Here is a 21,235-nt window from a genome sequence, read left to right as displayed (position 1 = left end):
AGGACTTACTCTACATTTATCTGTATTGCTAAACTTCGGTGCAATGATATGCAGGCTTCAAAACACTTTCTTTGCTCTTTTCATGTTTTTCATTACCCTAGCATACTATCTAACACTTAGCTTAGAATTGCTAAAAGTGTTTTTTTGGTGGATGAAAGTCTTGTTAGTTTCCCCTGTCCATTTGTGTTTAAAAATTACCTCTGTATAGTTACGTTAACAGAGGGACAACAATGTTTTTTCTTGTTTTGGGATTTCTAAAGAAGCCTTGCTTGGTTTATATTTAGTTTGGGGTTTAAAGGTGTTTTTCTATAAGCATGGGACAGAGGGAGGGGAGTGGAAGTCGGTTTTGTTTTTCTTGGATTTCTCCTTTCTTAGTTCCCTGATTTTCAAATAAAAAATGGCTTTTGTTCACTCAAAACGGGACGTGGCTTTTTTTCCTTCCATGGAGGATAAAATTGGTAGGACATTTGGGATCCATATGCTGAGAAAAGAACTGGAGGACAGGTTGCTGTGTTTTTCAGAAACACTGATGGGGCTTTTTGTTTATTTTTCTCTTTTTTTCCCTTCAGGTTATTAATTTAGACTCTAATTTATTTTTTTGTGGTGGCTGTGTATCAACTAAGCCATTCTTAGGAATTTAAAAGAAAAGGGTTTTTTTTTTTCAGTAAAATAAGATGATGAAAACATTAGAGTATGATATTTAGAGTAATTTAGTATATAAGACGTTGATACATATAAAATATTTATACAAATACTTCAAGCTATACTACTGCTCAGGAGAAATCAGGGAGTAAACAACAGTGTTGTGCAAAGAGTTCATGAAGAATTGCTATGGAGAAAGTAATTGGAACAATATTTACTTATATAAAGGTATACTATTATTTTATTTTTTTCTTTAACGACATGTTTTTGAGCCTGCCTTTTTCACAATCCCTGCTTGAACAGAGAAATTAAGATATTTTCAAAGCATTAATATTTTTCTTCTTCCTGTGTGTTCACTGTTTTTTTTACTGATTCACCGGGTTTGTAGTGTCAAGTATTTTTTAGACTGCAGCTGAGCCTTTATTTTCGTATGAATAAATGACAGGCAGCTGTGGAAACTTGGCATGTTTGCTTATTTTCTATATGGATGGATTGTTGTAGAGTGCTAATCTCCTGGCTGCTGAATAAATGTTGTGTTTAATGTAATACTTGATAACTAGTTTTTGTGTTCTGGGTTTCCACCTAGGTAAGTGCTTAAAGCAGCAGAACGTCTTAGGCGTACCTACTAATGTCTTTCATCCTCTCTGACTGTGCCATAGGCAACATGAAGCAGCATTTGAAGGCAGTCTAGTAAGTCAAGAAGTGATGCTAAAGCGTCAGGAAGAAGAAATGATGCAACTCCAAGCTAGAATGGCTCTCAGGCAGTCCCGACCTAACCTCTACCCAGGAGATGCAATTAGGTCCTCAATGCTTGACATCACCAGAGATCCGCTGAGAGAAATAGCCCTGGAAACAGCCATGACACAAAGAAAACTGAGGGTAATGCCCTGATCTCAGGTGAACTCTTAGTTTCATTGAAACAGAGCAGTGTCTTGACTGAAACTCTTAACATGTGGGATTCATAAACTGGGTCCTGTAATAAACAGTCATCAATAGATTAAATACTAGGTGTTTGGTGTTGCCCTGATAGGAAAGACCTACTCTCACAGGGTAAACTTCTGAGGTTTTATGGCATTAGTGGCTACATAGCCTAAAGCAGTATCAAGAGATGCTAAAACAGACAGCAAGCCTTGACTAAAGATTGCATTGATTAAACAATGTAGCACCTTAACAAAGGTAAGATATAGTTTTCTCCTGTATTATGTGGTGTTTTCAACCACTTCAATTTATTTCTTTTAGTCACATCTACATTCTCTTAGAATGTGGATGTGTCCTACCATCATCAAAGGTTATTAAATGAATAAGTTGGGAAGGTAAAGAACAGCAGAGAGGATTCATTTGGCCCTTGGAAATGGGCCCTGAATCACTGTGCAAACTCCCCTTTCCTTTCCCTGCTGTCTTGGTGTGCGGATGAAATATAATATTACAGAGAAAGAGGGAGACAATGGTACAGGTAAATAGAGTGCTGATGTTTAGAAGAGATGATGGCTTGATGCCCTCTGCTGCTGCTCTCAGTGAATTGGATTTTTTTTTTTTTTTTTTTTAAAGATGGGAAAACTTAAAACAAGATTCAGGTGAATTTGCTGTTCTAATCCAGGGTAATAGTTCCTGTATCTGCCTCCAGTCCATAGCACTCTGACCAATTAGTTCATGTAGGCTTTAACTAACCAGGCTGGTTGTCCCCCGGCCCTTAAGAGGTTTACATGCAGATGTTTTACATATAGTACACAGTAGGTAGTAGGCAGTAGCCAATGAAGGTTTTACCTCAAAAGGTGAATCTTGGGCCGCTTTTTTAATGTGGTATTGAAGTGGGTATTGTGCAGAGGACTTCCGTTAACAGTTTAGACAGGTAACCTCCTATAATTTACAGGGTGAATTAGTACAACATTTATTTGTCTACAGGCAGACAGAAACTGGCCAGGATCTCTACTTGAACCCTAGAATTAGGCTGAAACATTTCAGTCTTCAGGAAATGAGGCTTGTGTGTCACAGGCAGAGATTTGTCAAGGCGGAATTGCCACCAATGCAGAAAACCTTAGTAATGTCAGACAGTTCCTTGCTGAGATAAGCCCACATGGTCCCAATATGCAACCCACACTCTGTATTTTAAAGGAAGACAAATAATATTACAGTGATGGCTTTTTCCTCAGTAAAGGAAGGAAAATATGCAGAGTAATAATGTCACCAACACTGTAGCTTGCCAGTGGTATCTGGCGCACGTGCTGGTAAAATGAGGTTTTTTAGACTTACCAGCTCATGGGACGAGTTCAGTACAATTTTCTAGTTTTGGCCTCTGGTTTTGCTTTGGCATTTGCAGAGCAGGAGTTAACTGTGCCTCAGTCTGTTGTTCCAGGAACACAGTTTTCATTCGTACATTCATGATTTGCAGAATTTCTTTGGCCCTGAGTTTGTGAAAATGACGATTGAGCCATTCATCTCCTTGGATCTACCAAAGTCTATCTTGGTAAGAAAGGGGCTATTCAGCAATCAGTGGCAGGGCAGTATGTTAAATGAACAAATGCGCTTTTATCACAAGTGTGAATGTTGGGATATTTTATTTCACAAAATGCAGACTAAGAAAGGGAGGAATGATGACACCAGGCGAAAAGTAAATGTGATGCTTCTAAGTGGGCAGAAGCTGGAACTGACCTGTGATACCAAAACGATATGTAAAGATGTCTTTGATATGGTTGTTGCCCATATTGGCTTGGTGGAGCATCACTTGTTTGGATTGGCTACTTTAAGAGGTAAGAATAATGCTTTGATGTAGTTGACAGGTACAGAATGAGAAGAATTAGCTACATGTTTTGAGAAAAGATAAGCAGACTGCCTAGCATCTACAAAGTGTTTAGTTTGAATGATGCTCTCTTGTATTGAGGCAAAATACATTCCTCAGTGAAGATCACTTTGCACAATAAAATTCTACATTTGCATAAGTAATGGCCATTCATCTTGGGCAGCCTTTTCCCTTTGGTTGCTGAGTTTTCTTCCCTGCCATTTGTTGCCTTCACTCTGACTAGTACCTCTCAGAGGACATGAAAGAGCTTTGGGTTCTGTTAATATGCCGTAGGCAATGTTGGAGCCTCTTGTGGAGGCAGACCCGTTAGAATGCATAGGAGGGCCCCTTGTATAGAGGGAGTTGCCTTAAGAAAAGAGAATTTGCTCCTGAGCTCTTAATTTTTCTCTATTAGAACAGACCAGAATTTGGACTTCCCCCCTCACCGGGTAGACGGTCATTGTGGCAGAACTAACATGTTCAGACCCAAGTTTCCTGTCGGCGTATCTCACAGGCTGTTGCAGAACTGTAGCGCTCAGAATATTGGCATGAGATAGAAGCCCTTAGCAGCCCAAGAGCTTATTCTGTCTGTGGCAGGCTGCCGGTGCTCTTGGCAATTTAGAAAGCCTTGAAAACATTTTGCAGAAATGTAAATGGGACAGAAGTAGTAAGGGAGGGGAAGGAATGACAGACATTTGATTTCCTGTGGGATAAGAAATTAGAACTTTTAAAGAAACCCTAGCTCCTATTTTGTAGCTATCACGGAGGTAACTTTTTTCTTTTTTCTTTTTTCTTTTTTTTTTCCCCACTGGTGTCTTTGGGATAACTATAAAGTTATTTCTTCTGCCCTTATTCAGTGTTCCCTTTAATAGCTATTGTGCTTATAAGCCATTGTTAGTCAACAGAAAACCTTACTGTTCAAAACCAAATTTCAGAATTGTAAATCTGGTCTTGATCCTCCAGCTGGAGAAAATATTTGGTTTTAATGTTTTTACCCATGTGCTTCCCTTTAACATTCATGGCAGACAATGAATTTTTCTTCGTTGATCCTGACATAAAGCTAAGTAAAGTAGCTCCAGAAGGATGGAAAGAAGAACCGAAGAAAAAGAACAAGCCCCCTGTGAACTTCACTCTGTTTTTTCGCATAAAGTTTTTTGTGGATGATGTCAGTCTTATACAGTGAGTGTATGAAAATTTTTTTTAATCCCTTAAGCCCTAGATTTATGGACAGAAATTGGATATTAATCAAATACTGGAAATTTGCTGTAACAGGAAGAGTACCAAAGATGGTGTGGGGGTTTTTTGTGGTTTTTGTTTTGTTTTCTTGTTCTAGGCATACGCTGACCTGTCACCAGTATTATCTACAGTTGCGGAAGGACATCCTGGAAGACAGGATGCACTGTGATGATGAGACAGCCTTATTATTAGCATCCCTAGCTCTCCAAGCTGAGTATGGAGATTACCAGGCAGAGGTACACCATCAATTTCACCTTTGAGAAACTGTGTTCTTGTTGCTTAATTAAAGAACAGACTGTGAGCTGCCACACATGCTTCACAGCTCTGCCCTGGACTGGAAGCTCAGCTGAAATGCTTTTGCTGTGGCCAAGTTTTCTTTTAGTCTAACACAGGGCTGTTGCAGAATCTAGTCCAAGATCTGGGTGTTGAACCCTCTCTTTTCAGTGGAAGTAGAGTCAGGCTTGAATAGGAAGAAGCCATATGTGGAATTAAGCTCCAGGTCAGGGAGAGATTGAGATTCTGAATCTCTCCTCTTACTCAGTTGTAATGTACAATTGTCTGTAAAACGAATGTTTGTGCTTCATTCGTGCTCATAGAGTAACAAAAATGTTTTGTGTTGTAGGTGCATGGCATGTCATATTTCAGACTAGAACACTATGTTCCGGCTAGAGTGATGGAGAAACTAGATCTGTCCTACATCAAGGAGGAGCTGCCAAAACTGCATAGCACTTATGTGGGTGCATCTGAAAAAGAGACAGAGTTAGAATTTTTGAAGGTAAGTGGGCAGCAGCTTGCTTCCTTAATCTGTGACTTAAGAAATTCCTTGTGGGAATATGGGTGCGTGGGCTTCAAGCGAAAGCACAGGAAAACAGCTCAGGTTCTGCATAACACTGAAAGAAAGAAACCTGAAAAGATCTTCTCAAAAGACACATCATTACAAGTGAAAAGAAATCACAATAGATGGGAAGGAAGTCCTTTCACTTTTTTTTCCAATCAGTAGTCTTCCTGCTTTAGCTCAAACTAGTTAAAAGCAACTATTGATCCTTGTGTTTACTCTAAAGGAAGCTATCATTGAGGCAGCACACCCTGCATTCCCTACATCCTTTTTTCTTTCTGTTGAGGAAAAAAAAAATACTTAAATTATGAAAAGTCTTGTTACAGCCAATACTATTTATGGTGCTTGGTATGAAGCAAGCAAGAAGCATTACCAAGCAGAATTCCTTGTGCAGGTACTATGTAAAATGATAGGAAAACTATAATCACAGATATATTTGGCTTATTCTAAAAAGAACCATTAAGAAATGTAATTATGGGGTTTGCCGCTGTTGCTAATGAGATAATGATCAGGTCCTGCCTTGATACAATGGCTGCAAATAAGTTCAGGGGGTGACGGTTTGCTGCTGAGACACTGGATAACCATTACACTGTAATTCCACAGTCACACTTTAGTTCCACAGTCTCTTTGAGAAGGTGGTGGAAGAGGCACTCAACTGACTTTGCCCCTTCTAAGGCTGTTGCTCATTTGGCAGAAGTGTTCTTATAACTTAACCACAGAGAACAGGAGTAGGGGACTTGATCCTAGCTAAACCTAGTCTGACTGGGGGTGGGCTGGGAACAGCAGTTAGATTCCCTCGTTTGAATCATTACATCAATCCCTTATGCCAGTACTGAAGAGACAGCAGGAATGAATGACTGGGAGTGCAAAGTGAGTGAAACTGTGTCTTTTGGCAGTTATGATGCCTTAATGTGATCACAGAATTGCAGTGTTAATTTAATTCTGTGTTTAAGAAATGCGTCAATAACAAGTGCATCTGGCTAGTTACAGTTTGTTGCCAAGAATTGGTTTGTGCAAGTTTGATTTACTCACAGGCATTCTTGATTCGTGGTTTTACTGTTTGATTTTAATAAATGCTAGGTTCATTTGCTGTTGTGTTTGGCAGGTCAAGGGATACTACCAAGACTTATAACCCTCTAGAGCAGCTGACATGTCTCTGTTGCAACATCTGTAAACTGTATAAGTGGAATCACCAGCCAGAGAGGAGTCTTTTCTAAAATCCATAGATATATGCATATATTAAAGTATTTATATAGATGTATAAAAAACTTGTAATAGTCTTAACTTCATATTCTTAGAAGTTTCATTGCATTGATCTGTACAGTTGTGTCAGAGGCTCACAGAATATGGGGTTCATCTTCATCATGTGCTGCCTGAGAAGAGATCCCAAACAGGTATCCTTCTGGGAGTGTGCTCCAAAGGAGTTGTTATTTTTGAAGTTCACAATGGTGCTCGCACACCTGTACTACGCTTCCCATGGAGAGAGACGAAGAAAATATCCTTTAGTGTAAGTTGATCTCTTTTCCTCTATCTGTGTGTATATGTCTATATTTGTATCTCCAGATACTGGATATGTGTGTTTGTTATTTTTGCAAATTAAGCTGGTGTTTTACTGTGTAATCTGAATACATTTTCTGTGGCTGAGCTGTGTTGTATTATGGGATTGAAATAAGAGTTTTGAAGTTCTGATGTTTTAAAGATTTTTTTTTTTCTTTTTTCTTTTTTTCCCCACCCTTAGCTTGCATTCTGTTCTTCTGAGGTTCCAGCCTCAGAAGAGAGTTTAGCACCTGTGTTTTGGCAAATCTGTATTTGTGAAACATGGCTTCCCTGCCTTCTAAGGAAAGAGCTATCATGAAGATAGATCAAGGATTACTCTTAGCATGGGGAGAAGCTCTGCCCTTTTACTGCATTTCTGGGCAATCTGCCCATGCTGCTGTACGGGACATGGGTAGTGAAGGAGCACCACAGTGAGAATCCTGCATTAGAGGGCTGCGTACTGGCAAATGCCAGTACTCGGTGTAACTAGGAGATGCACCTATGTTGCTTTTAAGTTGTTGTATTTCCAAGAGTAGTTAAGTTAAATGATAATGGATGACAGGGGCTGACACTTGATCTGGGCAATACCAGCCAACTTTAGTGGGTACACCATAATCTGGTGGTCATGTGTCAGTTTTTGATGAGGTGTTGAGTTTCAGATGCTTACCTTTATTATACAGGTGTGGTGGCTTGACCCTGGCTGGGTGCTAGGTGCCCACCAAAGCTGCTCTATCACTCCCCCTCCTCAGCTGGACAGGGGGGAGAAAATACAACAAAAGGCTTGTGGGTCAAGATAAGGACAGTTTAATGAAGTGAAAGCAAAGGTCATGGGTGAAAGCAAAGAAAAACAAGTGATGTTATTCTCTACTTCCCATCAGCAGGCGATGTCTGGGCACTTCCTGGGAAGCAGGGCTTCAGTACGTGTAGGGCTTGCTCCGGGAGATGAAAATGCCCCCCTTCTGTCTCCCTTTACTTAGCTTTTATATCTGAGCTGGTGTCATATGGTATGGAATGTTAGTTTAGGTCAGCTGTCCTGGTTATGTCCCATCCCAAGATCTTGCCCAGCACCAGCCTGCTGTTGAGGGGGGCAAAAATGTCAGAGAGACAGCCTTGATGCTGTGCCAGCACTGCTCAGCAGTAGCCTAAATACTGGTGTGTTATCAACACCTTTCTAGCTACCGATGCAGAGCACAGCACTACGAGGGCTGCTGTGGGGAGAATTAACTCTATCTCAGCCAGACCCAATACAACAGGTATCGAAAACAATACTTCTTAACTCTGTCTGATACCTTATTGAAAAGCTACAGCCTGTTTCATCTGTGGTATGATTTTAACTAGAATTGGCAAATTGAAGTTTAAAAATTACTAAAAAGGTAAATTTAAGACCTGGAACATTAACTGATAGATTTTGTAATTAGATGGGTATCTAGTTCTTCTTCTTTTGAGTGGCAACACCCCTTGTGACTTCCTTGGAGGCTTTTGAAAATGCCATCCTGCAAATGTAATAGTACTGGTTGTCATTAGTCATCACTAACAGTAACAGAGACAGATTAAATAATAATGAAGTACCATCTCAGCTAGCCCAGAAGTAGTTTTAAAGTGCTACTTTGTAAATCTCAAGTTACTTTCAACCCCTATTTTGACAGAAATCTCTCCCATCAGTGCATTTTGCTTCAGGAAAGTTTGAATGCTGTAACCGTACACAAGCAAATACAAAATTATTTGTAGGCTAAAAGAAATCAGTCTTCATCTTTTTTCTTTCTCCATTATGTAGAAGAAGAAAATAACTTTGCAGAACACATCAGATGGTATCAAGCATGCATTTCAGACTGACAGTAGTAAGACTTGCCAGTACCTTTTACATCTCTGCTCTTCCCAGCATAAGTTCCAACTACAGATGAGAACTAGGCAGAGCAACCAAGACACTCAGGACATTGGTAAGGACTGTGATGCTGTGTTGGTTTTTAATAGCAATCAATATGTATTTTTGTAAGGAGAAAAACTGAACTTGAGCTTCAGTAATTCTGCCCAGTGCTATATGTGTGTAGCTCTACATTTGGAAGGTTTATACTATAAAGAGAATTTACTGGCTAAGTTTGTTTAGGTTCTGTGTAAGGGGGGAAAGAAAAGAGTTGGCAGATCACACAGAGCTGGCCCACAGTTGCTCCTCTAAAATAAAAGGAATCTAAAATTAGGTCACTGGTAGTACTTTCCCATTTGATTAATGCCTTTTGGCTTTTTTCAGAAAGAACTTGAAGATATTTCAATAATAGGATTTTTACCTTTTGCTTAATGTAAAATGAGTTGTTTGATAATGTGGAATTACAGAAAAAATAGAGTGATCATGTGAGGGCAAATACAATAGCATTTCATGGTGCTGCATCTGTAAGCTGTAGGTGTAGCTGTCTTTATTCCACTTAATGTTTGGTAGACCTAGTAAGGAACAACACTGATGCTAGTCAATTTTCTTCAGAATTGCCATCTAATTTGTGTGTATAATAGAATATGTAAAGGTGTTCTTTTTGGATAGAAAATATTAACTGGAGAATGCAATAACCGAAAAAACCCTCTGTACTTATTTCTTAACTATTTGGAGCAGAGCTTACTTGGCTGGTTGGCCTTTAGCGCAGCCTAGAAGTGCTATTTTGGTCAGTCTGCCTGGTCATTCTTTCTTTGTTCCCTTTTTTTTATCTGTCTGCATTCCAGTTGCTGTTAATCCAGACTTCCACCAGTGTAGCTGGGATGGAGTTTGACCCAGTTCCTGTGGAGATTGTGATCCCTAATTTAAAAAAAAAAGGGGAGGGGGTCACGTTGCAACTATGCAGCCTTTTTTCTGTTCTGTTGCGCTTAACCAACTTAGTGCAAAGAAAAGGACCAAGTGACTTAAAGCCTTTGTACCATTCTCTAACTTAGTGCTTGCTTATCCTGAATTGCAAAGAAAAGCAGTACATGAAAGGCTTTCTTGGCTAGGCAAACTTGGTTACTCTTACAGATGCGGTATATGTTGTGCTTTGGGAGTCTGGAAAGTAATAGTTTGCTTCTGTGCAGTGCAGATCACTTGGAATTCAGATGTCTCACATTTCATCAATCATTTGTAATCAGAAGCAAATAAATCAGTATTATGGTTAATTCCATTACACTTGGTTATTAAAAGTAAAAAACAATTCAAACAAAAAGTTTGCTTGTCATAACTTTACTGATCTAAATTGATTAGCCATGTTTCTCTTTCCTGCATATATATATGGATATAGCAGTAAAGTTAGTAGAATAATATTTTTAAAAAGAGAGAGTATTGTAGTACAGGTAAGAGAAAACAATGATAAAGCAGCTAGTCAAAATGGCATATTACTGCTTTTCTTTTGTTAGAGCAGTGAAATCCCAGGCAGTATTTGGGAAGCATTATTCTTGGCCTGCAGAAGCATCAAGTATTTTATTTTTTTCAGAGCCCTTAAAATATCAGTAAAAACTGGTGGTTGGAAGCACTCAGCAAAACAGTAAAGAAAAGAGCAGGTGACAATAATTATTAACTCAAGGCTGATCACCACAGCAAGTGTACCTTTTGAAGGTTCCTTACTTAAGGACTGATTCTGCGTTAACAGCACAGTGAACACAAGCATGTGCTTATAATGCTTGCAGTGTTTGTGGGGTGGAGTAGCAGACTTCAGAAAATTAGTATACTTTGGAATATTCTTTAGAAATACAGTATTACAGTGTCTTGCAAGACTCACCTTGATTTCAGCCAATGAATGGAGAAAATATTTTGAGACAAGGGAAAGGCCTGGCATGCATAGTGATGGTGAACAGATTTTCATGGAACACAACAACAGAGCATGGAGGCGTAAGGGAGAGCACTTTATAGTCCCTGTGATGTACCATTACGTGTTTTTGACTTGTTGCACAACGTCTTCAGTGACCTGGGAGAAACCATTTTAACACATGTAAAACTAATAGAAAGAATTAGGTTTGGAAAATAAAAGGAAAATGTCTCTTGAATAACATTCTTTCTGCATGAATATAAAGAGATGAGACACAACGTGTAAAAAAAAAAAAAAAAGATAAGAAAAAATAGTAGCAATTTTATGGTCCATAAGAGAGGAGACAAGCTATAACATGAGGAATGATGGTTTCTTTTTCACACAACTTCTGTGGCCATGCAGTGAACAGAACCAAGCACTGAATTTTAAGATGGATGTTTGGATTCCTGAAAGGGCATATAGAAAACCACAACGATAAAGTGAGGGTTAAGTCAGCCTTATGAAGGACAAGTTTTCTGAGCACCTGAGAATTTTCAGTTAAGGGGTTGGCAGAAGGTGTGAAAGGCCTAATGTCTATATAGATAATGATAATGATGTGAAAGTATTCATCTGATCCATAGGGAAATCCTGTTTGATATTCACAGAGGGTAAGTATGACATCAAGAGAAGACATCTTAGAATAATTTATTAAGGTACTCTTCCCCAGGATGGGAACACAACAAGAGCAAGTGTCATTGATAGCTTCTGTCAGAGTCAGGAAACTGAGATTTGTGGATTTCTGGTCTGAGCAAAACCATTCTTACGTAGCTCATCTAGTCTGCCTGGTGGCTATGGGTAGAGGAGGTATTTGGTGTGGGTAAGGAAATGGTAGTTGTATACTAATTCACTTTTTAAAAGGACAAAAAAAATACCTTCCACAACTAAATCTTCTCAATCTATATGCCTATTGTAGAGAAAACATGAGTTACTGTTGCAGTTAATTCCTGCCCTAGGTATTGGAGGAAGGAATGTCTTTTGGAATGGCAGTGCTGAGGTTGCATTTGCCAAATACACTCTTAAATGGGAAATACTTCAGCAATTAGTAAAGCTACCAAAAAGTAGCATTTTCCTTTTGAGTTACAGTGCAGCTTATTTTCTAGGTGTATGTAGAGTTTAAAAACACACTAGTTAACCCTAAATCAGAAATATGTATGTGGTTGAGGGTTGCTTTTCTTCAGACTTCCCTGTGAACTGACTCTAAGACATCAGTGAAGTTTATGAAGGGGTCAGATGTCCTGATTTCTTTAAAGGCTCTAACCAGCAAACAAGTTGCCACAGCTTATCAAGTTTCTGTGTGAGAGCCAAGCCACAGGAACTTAACTGCTTGCCTTAGGAGGCAGTTAGGCTAATAGAAATGAACCCTGCTCAGCTTTGCTCTGAATTAGGAGGGGGTTAGGCTAAGGTGTATTATCTTGCATTTGCTTTCAGCTAAGAACATCCACCCAGACAGTTCCCACGACTCAGCTGACAGCCATTTAATTACAATCCCAAACCTGTTTCTCTCTGCTGCTTAAGGGAATCCTAGTTCATGAGTCAAAAAGTCTGGCAAACCCCAGCCAACACTTTCTGTTCTGTGCTAAAACATTTAGGATGTTTCTGGCAGGAGAGGTCCCCAAGTGCACCTGAGTGAACTGGTGCTCTTTAACCAGGTAGAGATGCTGCGAAGCCCACACAACTTTGCAGCTGTACTGTAAGCATGTCAGGGACTCACTCGAAGAAAACTAAGGAATGGATGGATGGAAGTTTGGTAGGATGTGGTAGTGTAGAGCTTGGGGAGCCCTATTTGTTCAAATTCTGGAAAAGACTTGTATGAGCAGGTTAAAGGAAGTGTAGTCTTCCAGGTCACTTGGCTTGAGGATATTATTTGGTTTGCAGAAAGAGGTGATGTGCCTGTATATAAGGCACAGCAGTTTAGCAGGAAACATGAGTCTTCATACTACTAAGGGGATAAATATTCTGCTATTCTGTGATTTTGGTCTTCAGTGTAGTAGATGGTCAGGTTAGCGTAATGTCATGAACTCCAAACTTTGCTTCCTGAGCATACTATGTGATGGTTGTTTTTATGTACCTGATGATAGTACATACTTTTGATCATCTAGAGAAGACATGCTTTGTGTAAGTTAGTTGTCTAAAAGGCATGCTTTACACAAGGAGGTCACACTAGCTCTGCTGTATAACTTAAATTTGTTTGTTTTTTGTTTAAAAAAAAAAAAATCCACAGAAAGGGCTTCATTTAGGAGCCTAAACCTTCATGCAGACTCTGTCAAAGGCTTCAATATGGGACGAGCAATCAGTACGGGTAGCCTGGCCAGCAGCACTTTGAACCGACTTGCCGTTCGACCTCTGTCTGTTCAAGCAGAGATTCTGAAGAGACTGTCCTGCTCTGAGCTCTCACTCTTCCAGCCGCTTCCTGGCTCTTCAAAGGACAAGAATGAGAAGACTCCATGGGAGGAGAGACCCAGGGTTATGAGCAAGTCCTTTCACGATCTGAGTCAGAGCCACATCTCGGTTTACCCCCCAAGGAGAAATATTATTACTGCTTTGGACTCTTCCTCCCAAAAAATAGAAGACATAATGGGAAGAGTCTTTCAGCAAATGCCAAAATTTGATACAGGATCAGCAGCGGGAGCATTAAAACTGAGCAAGTAAGAGTCTCTCTGACCACCCTGCAATATCTTTGTGTACAGTCAATGTACATTTTGCATCAGTTTTGATTTATTATTCATACCATTATTTTATTACATTGATCCTTCCCTCTCCCAACTTCCTCTTCCCTCTGTCTGGTTCCCCTTCTCTCCTTCTCCCCTTTAAGTTCAAAATCTCATGCAGGTTTAAGTAGAAGCCCTGAAAGAAAGAAAAATGAATCAGACTCATCATCCACTGAAGATGCCAGTCAAGCCTATGTTGTAGGTCAGCATGCAAAAAATAATATTACTGTATTTACTAACTAACCTCTAAAATTGCTTTGGGTGTAATGCTTTGATATATTTATTAACTGATGGTAATATTTTTATTTGAAAAAGGGATCAATGTCACATGTTAAAGTAATCCAGGCCAATTGCCTGTTGTTCCTGAATAATTGTTGCAATGAATGAAAAAATCCTCCTTTGGACAACACCAATCTGTACACAGATGTGCAAAGTATTGGTACTTGACAGTAAAAGCTGTTCCAGAAAACATCTTCCGTTTTGTCACTTCAGAGTGCCATTTTATTGTATGGATCTTTTAATAATTTGCCAGTCTTCACAGTCCATTTGTCAAGCTTGAACTTTTTTAGTGTTTTCTGTGTAAAGGGTGCAGGGAGTGATTTTTTGGAAGTGGACTGAGATTGACATAAGCTGGCTATTGGCTAGTACTTCTGAGCAGTAACTGCACAGTTCTTTTTTGTTTGGTCTCATTTGGATACAATAAATTAGGTACAATTTTTTTGCAGTGCATTGGGTGTTTAACAAAAACACTCTTGTAATAGGCTAAGCCAGATGTACTTACTCCATTTTCTTGGCAAGGATTGGATTGCACACAAATAGTCTTACTAGGCAATAAAAATACAGAGTTCACATTAAAAAACAAGATTCAGAGCAGCTAGATAGAGTTAAACTCGCACATTGGGTTATTGTATGTTAATTTTCAATATCTGTGTGTCATCAGTTTCTGGTTATAGGAGGTTCCCCGTTAGAATAATAAAACTACAACTGAAACATTTGCAGCCTTAGCTTGCTTTTCTGTTGCTTTGTTTTTGCTCATTATTAAAATATTGATTAGTTACAGAACATCAGAAAAAGTGGAAGAAGGTTAACTTTATGGGGGTTGGTATAAACAAACTTGCAAAAAAACGGAACAAAAAAACCCAAAACAGTGTGACATGCAAATGCTTACCGCATCTGCCCTCACTGCACTTGAAACCAGGACTGACTTGGGAACCATGCTTTTTCAGTACTGAGAGCATAAACTACTGAAGTGTGAGATGAGGCATACAGTTTCTGTAGTGACTGGTTGCAGCCATTTATCTTATGCTTTTAGCTTTACGATTAGTGTTATCATGTGCTTACCCATAATCTTTTGGGCAGCAATTCCGATAAGGATCTTAGCTACATATCAGAAAGTCCTGCTGAATCATATTGCCTGTGCTGGGACATACACGTTCTTTGCATGATGAAACTCATCAGCTAAAACTTTAGGGTTCAGAGGTTTAGGAAAGTCCAGGAGTGCTTTCCTAAGAAACTTAAATTAACTTACCTCATTTACTTTCATAACTTAGTATATTTATTTCATCCTCTTTAAAGTATGCCCATATTTGTTTGGCATTGATCATTCAAAAAAAAAAAAAAGATTCTATATGCAAACAAATTTACATAGAAATACCTGGTTCAAATTGCTTGTTACTGCAGCAACTGACTTGTTATTGTACAAAATCTTACAAGACCCCTGTTGTGTTGGTTTATTAGGTTAGGCATATTTATCCAATCCTGATAGAAAATGTAGTCTTTGACTTAGTTTCTCAAAGATCCATTAATTTTATCTGAAGTTAACAGTGGTTGTAAAGGCCAAACTTCTGTCCTTTCTTTAATTCTTTGCCTTTGCATGAGCTACCATCTGTCTGAACCTTGAACTACAACCAAAGTACATGAGTAATTTGGATTTGCTAATCCAAAACTACTTTCATGTTTATTCATTTTTAAAATAAGTAAGTAATCTGATATTGTGAATGAGCTCATGTGTACTGTGTAAAGGCTGAAATACTTCTTGGTAGCTTTCGTATTAAAAAAAAATTGATAACTATGTCTAACATTTCCATTCATGTCACAGGCGTTAGCATGAATACTTCGGGAAAGCTTCCATCATCAACACTGTTAAAAGAGAGTGGTAAGTCAATAAATAATATGCCTATAGAATTAATTCAGTCAGTTTGTGAATATGAATAGTGTCTGTTTAGTTTGAGACTTGAAGGGTGCTATTACCTAACATACCATGGTCTTCAAAGCTCCTTTCCCTTACTTGTGATGTTACTGGTTCTGTATAGCCTGAGAAGACTGTGTTTTCTTTTTAGTTCTTTTAATCTTTAGGTTTGACTTGGTTTTGTGGAAGAAAAACTCCTCCAGGTTGTGTAGTCTGTCTCGCTCTCTTGCACCACTGTTTTCTGCTTGTACCAGTGTGTAGCGCTCAGTAGGTTTCTGCCATTGTTGAATTGGATGTTCCACTTAGGGCAAAAGTATGCCAGGTACTCTAGACCAAATGAGTTGTATCTTCTCTAGGCAGCAAATTCATGAGTTCGGGCTTACAGTGTCCTGACATTTCCTGAAGTTTCAGGAGATTTCTGCCTGCTCCCCCCTGTGCGCGTCCCCGCCGCCCCGCCCAAATCACGCTCCTTCTGTCTCTTTAGTGCCTGGTTCTACTTTAGCCTGTTGGGAACCCTCAGGAGTCACATAAATCTGTTGTGAGGGTGTTCAAATTTTGAAAGAGGCAGAATCAGCAGCCTGTGGAGTTGCAAATGAAATAAATTTAAACAAGCTGGGGTTTAGTAGATGTTTCTAATGTTGGGTTTTTTTTAATGAAGGACCACCATTAAGAGGACTCACTGAGTAACCTTTTAGTAACTTCATATAATAAGCCTCAGTTTCACTTTTACCAACGTGCTTACATCTTGCCTACCTAAGCAGGGCATGTAAACACAGATCTAAATACTTTGCTGAACTGAGACTAATAAATGTGAAGATTCTAGGGCTCACTTGTGTTGTGATTCCAAGAGACTATGCTAGGTGCTGCTCTTAGGAGGAATAAAAGATTTTAACTGCTGAAGATGGGAGTGAGTTATAACAGTGGTGGGGTTTTTTCTATTTGGACATGGCTTGGAAGATGAAAGTCGGACCCACTAGTTCAGAACAGCTTTTCAGGTTATCAGAGAAGTGATTTTTTTATTTTTTTTTTTAAATGGAATACAACTTCAAGGCAAACCTGAAGGGAAGCATTCAGGTAGTGTCTGATCATGAAATGTTGGCTTTTCAGTTGACTCTCTGCAAACAACACAGAACAGAGTTGCTTCACCGGAAAGAGAGATCACTTTGGTGAACTTGAAAAAGGATGAAAAATTGGGCTTAGGTAAGTGGCTTTAAAATTGTTGTTGTCATGTGTGTTCCTAGAAGCCAAAAACAAAATAAAGTTTTTGAGTCTGTATTTAAGTATTCGTTGTAGGACTGAGGAAAGCAATGCAGACAGTAGCTGGATTTTAAAGGCATTTAAGATACTGAAGCCTGGACTTACTGGATAGCACCTGCTACTGATTTGTTGAGTGATGTTAAGCAAGTCTATTTCTCAGTTTTTCCATATTGTAAGTGTGGGCTAATATTTATATTGTAAACTAGTCATTGTAAAAGTTGGCCTTTAAAGTTTATCTCTGTGTTCAGGTACAAGATTTTTGTCCATGTGGACACCTCGCAGCTGTGACAGCTTGAAGGCTTTAAACAAAAAAAAGACATTAAAAACCCATTATGAGCTAATTGTGGATTGTTTTTCTTACTCTTATAATATCATCAGATGGAACACTACTTTGAAGTTTAAGGAGCCTGGAAGACAAGATATTTGCATTCCATTCCTCCTTCTACTGCTGAGTTTTTTCATAAACCAACATAATTTTTCCCTGTATGAGTAATGAATAATTTGGTGTCAGGATCTCTAAAGTGTCCTTAAGGACATTGTTCTGTCTGTCATTCAAAATACGACTGTTGCATAAATTTGAGGAGTGGAAAAAGCCTACAAGACAATAATATTTTGTGTTTACCCAGCACAATAACTTAAGAGTTGACCGAAAAGGAAGGAAATTCATATGAAATGCATGACTACTTCTCATTGTTCCGCATGCAATCTGTGGTACTTTGCTGTTTTAGCTAGAATAGAGAAGTCCTGATATCTTCTATTTTCTTTTTCTTCATCTTGAACATCCTTCCCAGGTTTACCTGGTAGAATTAGTAGAAATAGATTAGAAGCCTCCAAAGAAAACAGGGAGTTCAAAAACTCAGCTCTTATGATGAGGGTCAAACATTTAGGTGAAGCATCTAACAACAGAGAAAACCAGAAATTTTTAGGTAAGAGAAAATACATTTCATCTGGTCAGTGGATGTACATTTAGTGTCATCTGTTTGTGCATGTGCTTCTTTTGCCACAAGTGTTTTCTGTAGCCTTGGCTGGAGTTTTCTGGTAAGCCAGATAGACGAAGTCTGAATCACTTGCTCAGAATCAGAGAATGCAATAAAACTTAATCAAAAAAGCTTTACCATTTACTTTCATGTAGACTTCTTTGAAATGTATAGTTTCCTTTTACTTTATATTATTAGAATGACATTTTTGCTTGCTTTGGGCCTTTTTTTAATAGGCTTTCAAATAGTTGGCGGAGAGAAGACTGGGAAACTTGATCTGGGAATTTTTATTCACTCTGTTATTCCCGGAGGGCCAGCTGATTTGGAAGGATCTCTAAAACCAGGTGAATAGTGTAAATAAGAAGAGGTGTATACATGAAAGAAAAGACAAAACACATATGTAGTACCGTTTCCATCTATGGCTGTGGGCATCAGTCCCTTACAAATGCTGACCTTCAGTTACCTTCTGGATAATTTCTGAAAACTGGTGATACTTCTTTGTTAAACTATATGAAAACAAAAATCATTCGAATCAAAGTAAAAATGATAAAGCTTGAAGTAGCAGAAAATTAAAGTTACATATAACGATAAAGGCTTTATTTGCTATTGCCTCTCCATAGGTGCTTTGTAATTTCAATGCTTTAAAACTCAAAATCCATACTTTGATTTCGGAAAAAGTGAATGTAACCATATGGCTGCTGTATCGGGGCGGGGGGGACAATTTGTTTTATTTATTACCTGCTTTTTTCTTTTTCCTTTTCATTTTAGTCTGTGCCTTGAACTCAACTGCATATTGCTTATTTCACTTCTGGATTTTTTCTTTTGCATGTGTTTTTTCTTACAGCAGAAAAGGTAGAAATCATAATATGGAAGGGTTTGGCAGGTTTAAAAAGAGGAAATAATCATAACCAGTTCTTCTGGTTTGTTTTGGGTTTTGTGGGTTTTTTTTAATGATTAAGGTTCCCTATTCCAGCATCACTTGAATTTTAGTAATTTTTAATCCATGCGCTGTGTAGAGATTTTCAGACCTGTACTCCACATTCTCACTGATGGATAAAAATATAGATGTTAGATTGTATCTGAACAAACCCTTTTGTGCAGGACACCGACTAATATCCATAAATAGCACAAGTTTAGAAGGCGTCAGCCACCATGCAGCATTAGAAATTTTGGAGAATGCACCTGAAGACGTGACACTTGTTATCTCTCAGCCCAAGGACAAGCTACCCAAAGGTACGGAGAGAAATATTCCTTATTATTAAAGAGGAGTTCTTTGAGTTTGAGCACTCTGCCTTCTCTAACACCTTTCGTAAAGTACTTCCTGTGTTTCTTTAAAATTACTAATCTAATAAATTAGATGAGATAGCTGTAAAACATCACCCTAACTGCAGTCACCTCTGTAAGCAACCCCAGCTAGTATATGCTTGAAACTGTGTTCTGAGATTGAACAAAGAAGTGTGTTACAGTGAGGACACACCAGTTGCATTATAAACAGAAAGTGTTCTGTGTAATATGAATGGTTAAAATCTTATGTGGTTGTAAGCTGAGAAATCTGTGTCATACCGCAGATAAGATGTTGCCATCTACTGATGACTGTCTTGTCTCCTGGTTTTCAGCATCGTCTAACGCTGCACACATCAGTAATGGAACCAGGGGTTATTTAAGGAGGCCATCATCGGTGCAGGACAATGAGGCAGAGTCCTCTTCAGAAGAACACAACTGGTCCCATGGTCACCAGAGGCCTGTTTCGGGGAGTTTGTCTGGTTTGTTGGGAGGCAAGCGGGATGGAAGCATGAGCTCCCAGGATTCCAGAACTGAGAGTGCCAGCCTGTCTCAGAGCCAGCCAGCCAACTTCTTTGGCAAACATGCAAGTGGTAGAGCTCAGCAGGATCCTCAGCATTACAGCGATTCCCAGTCTGGGCTTTCTAAAATGAATGAGAAGAGAAGATCCTTGTCTGACAGTACTCGAGCAAAAAATAAAAGGCCTGGGGTAGTGGAATCTGTGGAATATTCTGACCGAGGGGATTCTGACATGGATGAAGCGACTTATTCCAGCAGTCAGGAGCAACAGCCAGCTAAAAAGGCATAGTGTATTTCATATGAATATTTCCCATCAGTATGATAGTGGTAGTGAAATAGCTGACTGTGGGTGTGAATCAGGTGGAAGGACGTGGGGGAAGGACAGGCTAGCCTGCAGCTTATCCTGCTAATGGCAAATGCGAATAGCTAATTTCTAATAGTTTAGTGATTTTGTTCAAAATCGAGAAAGTCACTCCTGTAACTTGAAACAACTTCCCAGCTTTCCGATGTCACTAGATGGGCATGTCTTGCTGGAGGCAGATTGTGCTGTGGAATGAATGTATAGTGCACTTATTGATTCTATAGAAAACCTTCTTTCAATTCTGTGTTTGTCCAATATGATTGTAGTCTAGTGATCACCCCTAGAGGTAAGTTTATTCACCTGGCACAGAAATTAAGTTTTTCCTAGATTAAAGTGGTTGTGATGCATCTGGAATGGGTAGCAGCATAACTCATTGTCCTTTGGGATTGATCTAATCCATGGAAAATTGCTCTTGTGTAGTGAAGTTCAGCAGTGAGCCATGCTCTGAACAGAGACAGCTTGCTGTTTCACCTTTCCAAAAGTACACAATGGCAAGTACTACAAATTAATTCCTAACTTCCAGTGATTCCTCTTTTCAGCTGATGGAGGTTATTCAATCAAGTTGTGGCAGCTCCTGCAAATCAATCCGACAGACCCCTAGGCTGCTGTAATACTGAAGTACTATAGTTTCTGTGTTCTGTGACCAACTCACTTTGGCAGTAAAGACTCAGCTGCTGAAGGCCAAGCGTATTTCCGTGCTAAACCTGTTCAATGACAGCAATGAAAGAGTTAAATCAATGAGCCTTATGAGTCTTACTAATTGGTACTTTGCCATGTGGACTCCTTTTGGCTGCATCTGACTCAAAACTACACCTTTTAGGGTCTTAACTGTAAACTTCTGTTCTAATGGCAAATAATTCTTTTTGTTTTGTTTGTTTCTTTTTCTTTTTTTCTTTTTTTTTTAAATAAAGGAATCTTCCTCAGTGAATACAGCAAACAAAATGAATTCTAAAAAGGTTACTCCAACACTTCTTAAACCTGGAGATATCTTTGAGGTTGAACTAGCCAAAAAAGATAACGGCTTGGGAATAAGTGTCACGGTACTGTTTGACAAGGTTTTTAGATGTTTTCTCTTTTTCTCTACTCCCAGCAACCCATTAAATTGCTAAATTACAAGGAAACAAA

At 38.9% G+C, this 21,235-nt stretch overlaps 1 protein-coding gene across 6 annotated transcripts in view; it reads left to right on the top strand.

The window, feature by feature from the left end:
- Positions 1-21,235, top strand: part of PTPN13 (protein tyrosine phosphatase non-receptor type 13) — a 127,688-nt gene that overhangs the window by 80,550 nt on the left and 25,903 nt on the right. For 4 of the 6 annotated variants that reach the window (XM_069781297.1, XM_069781306.1, XM_069781289.1 and 1 more), the window contains 16 exons: positions 1,302-1,521; positions 3,032-3,106; positions 3,215-3,389; positions 4,444-4,597; positions 4,752-4,890; positions 5,277-5,429; positions 6,814-6,996; positions 8,800-8,962; positions 13,041-13,464; positions 13,632-13,729; positions 15,626-15,682; positions 16,823-16,915; positions 18,186-18,293; positions 19,051-19,182; positions 19,566-20,032; positions 21,022-21,165. In XM_069781297.1, coding sequence (XP_069637398.1) covers positions 1,302-1,521; positions 3,032-3,106; positions 3,215-3,389; positions 4,444-4,597; positions 4,752-4,890; positions 5,277-5,429; positions 6,814-6,996; positions 8,800-8,962; positions 13,041-13,464; positions 13,632-13,729; positions 15,626-15,682; positions 16,823-16,915; positions 18,186-18,293; positions 19,051-19,182; positions 19,566-20,032; positions 21,022-21,165 — 2,785 coding nt within the window. The remainder of the gene's footprint in view (positions 1-1,301; positions 1,522-3,031; positions 3,107-3,214; positions 3,390-4,443; positions 4,598-4,751; positions 4,891-5,276; positions 5,430-6,813; positions 6,997-8,799; positions 8,963-13,040; positions 13,465-13,631; positions 13,730-15,625; positions 15,683-16,822; positions 16,916-18,185; positions 18,294-19,050; positions 19,183-19,565; positions 20,033-21,021; positions 21,166-21,235) is intronic. The other 2 variants (XM_069781315.1, XM_069781323.1) reach the window with 2 other exon arrangements.

Source organism: Haliaeetus albicilla, chromosome 1, assembly GCF_947461875.1.
Source record: "Haliaeetus albicilla chromosome 1, bHalAlb1.1, whole genome shotgun sequence".
Classification (NCBI taxonomy): Eukaryota; Metazoa; Chordata; class Aves; order Accipitriformes; family Accipitridae; genus Haliaeetus; species Haliaeetus albicilla.
This window is presented reverse-complemented; position numbering and strand designations above follow the sequence as displayed.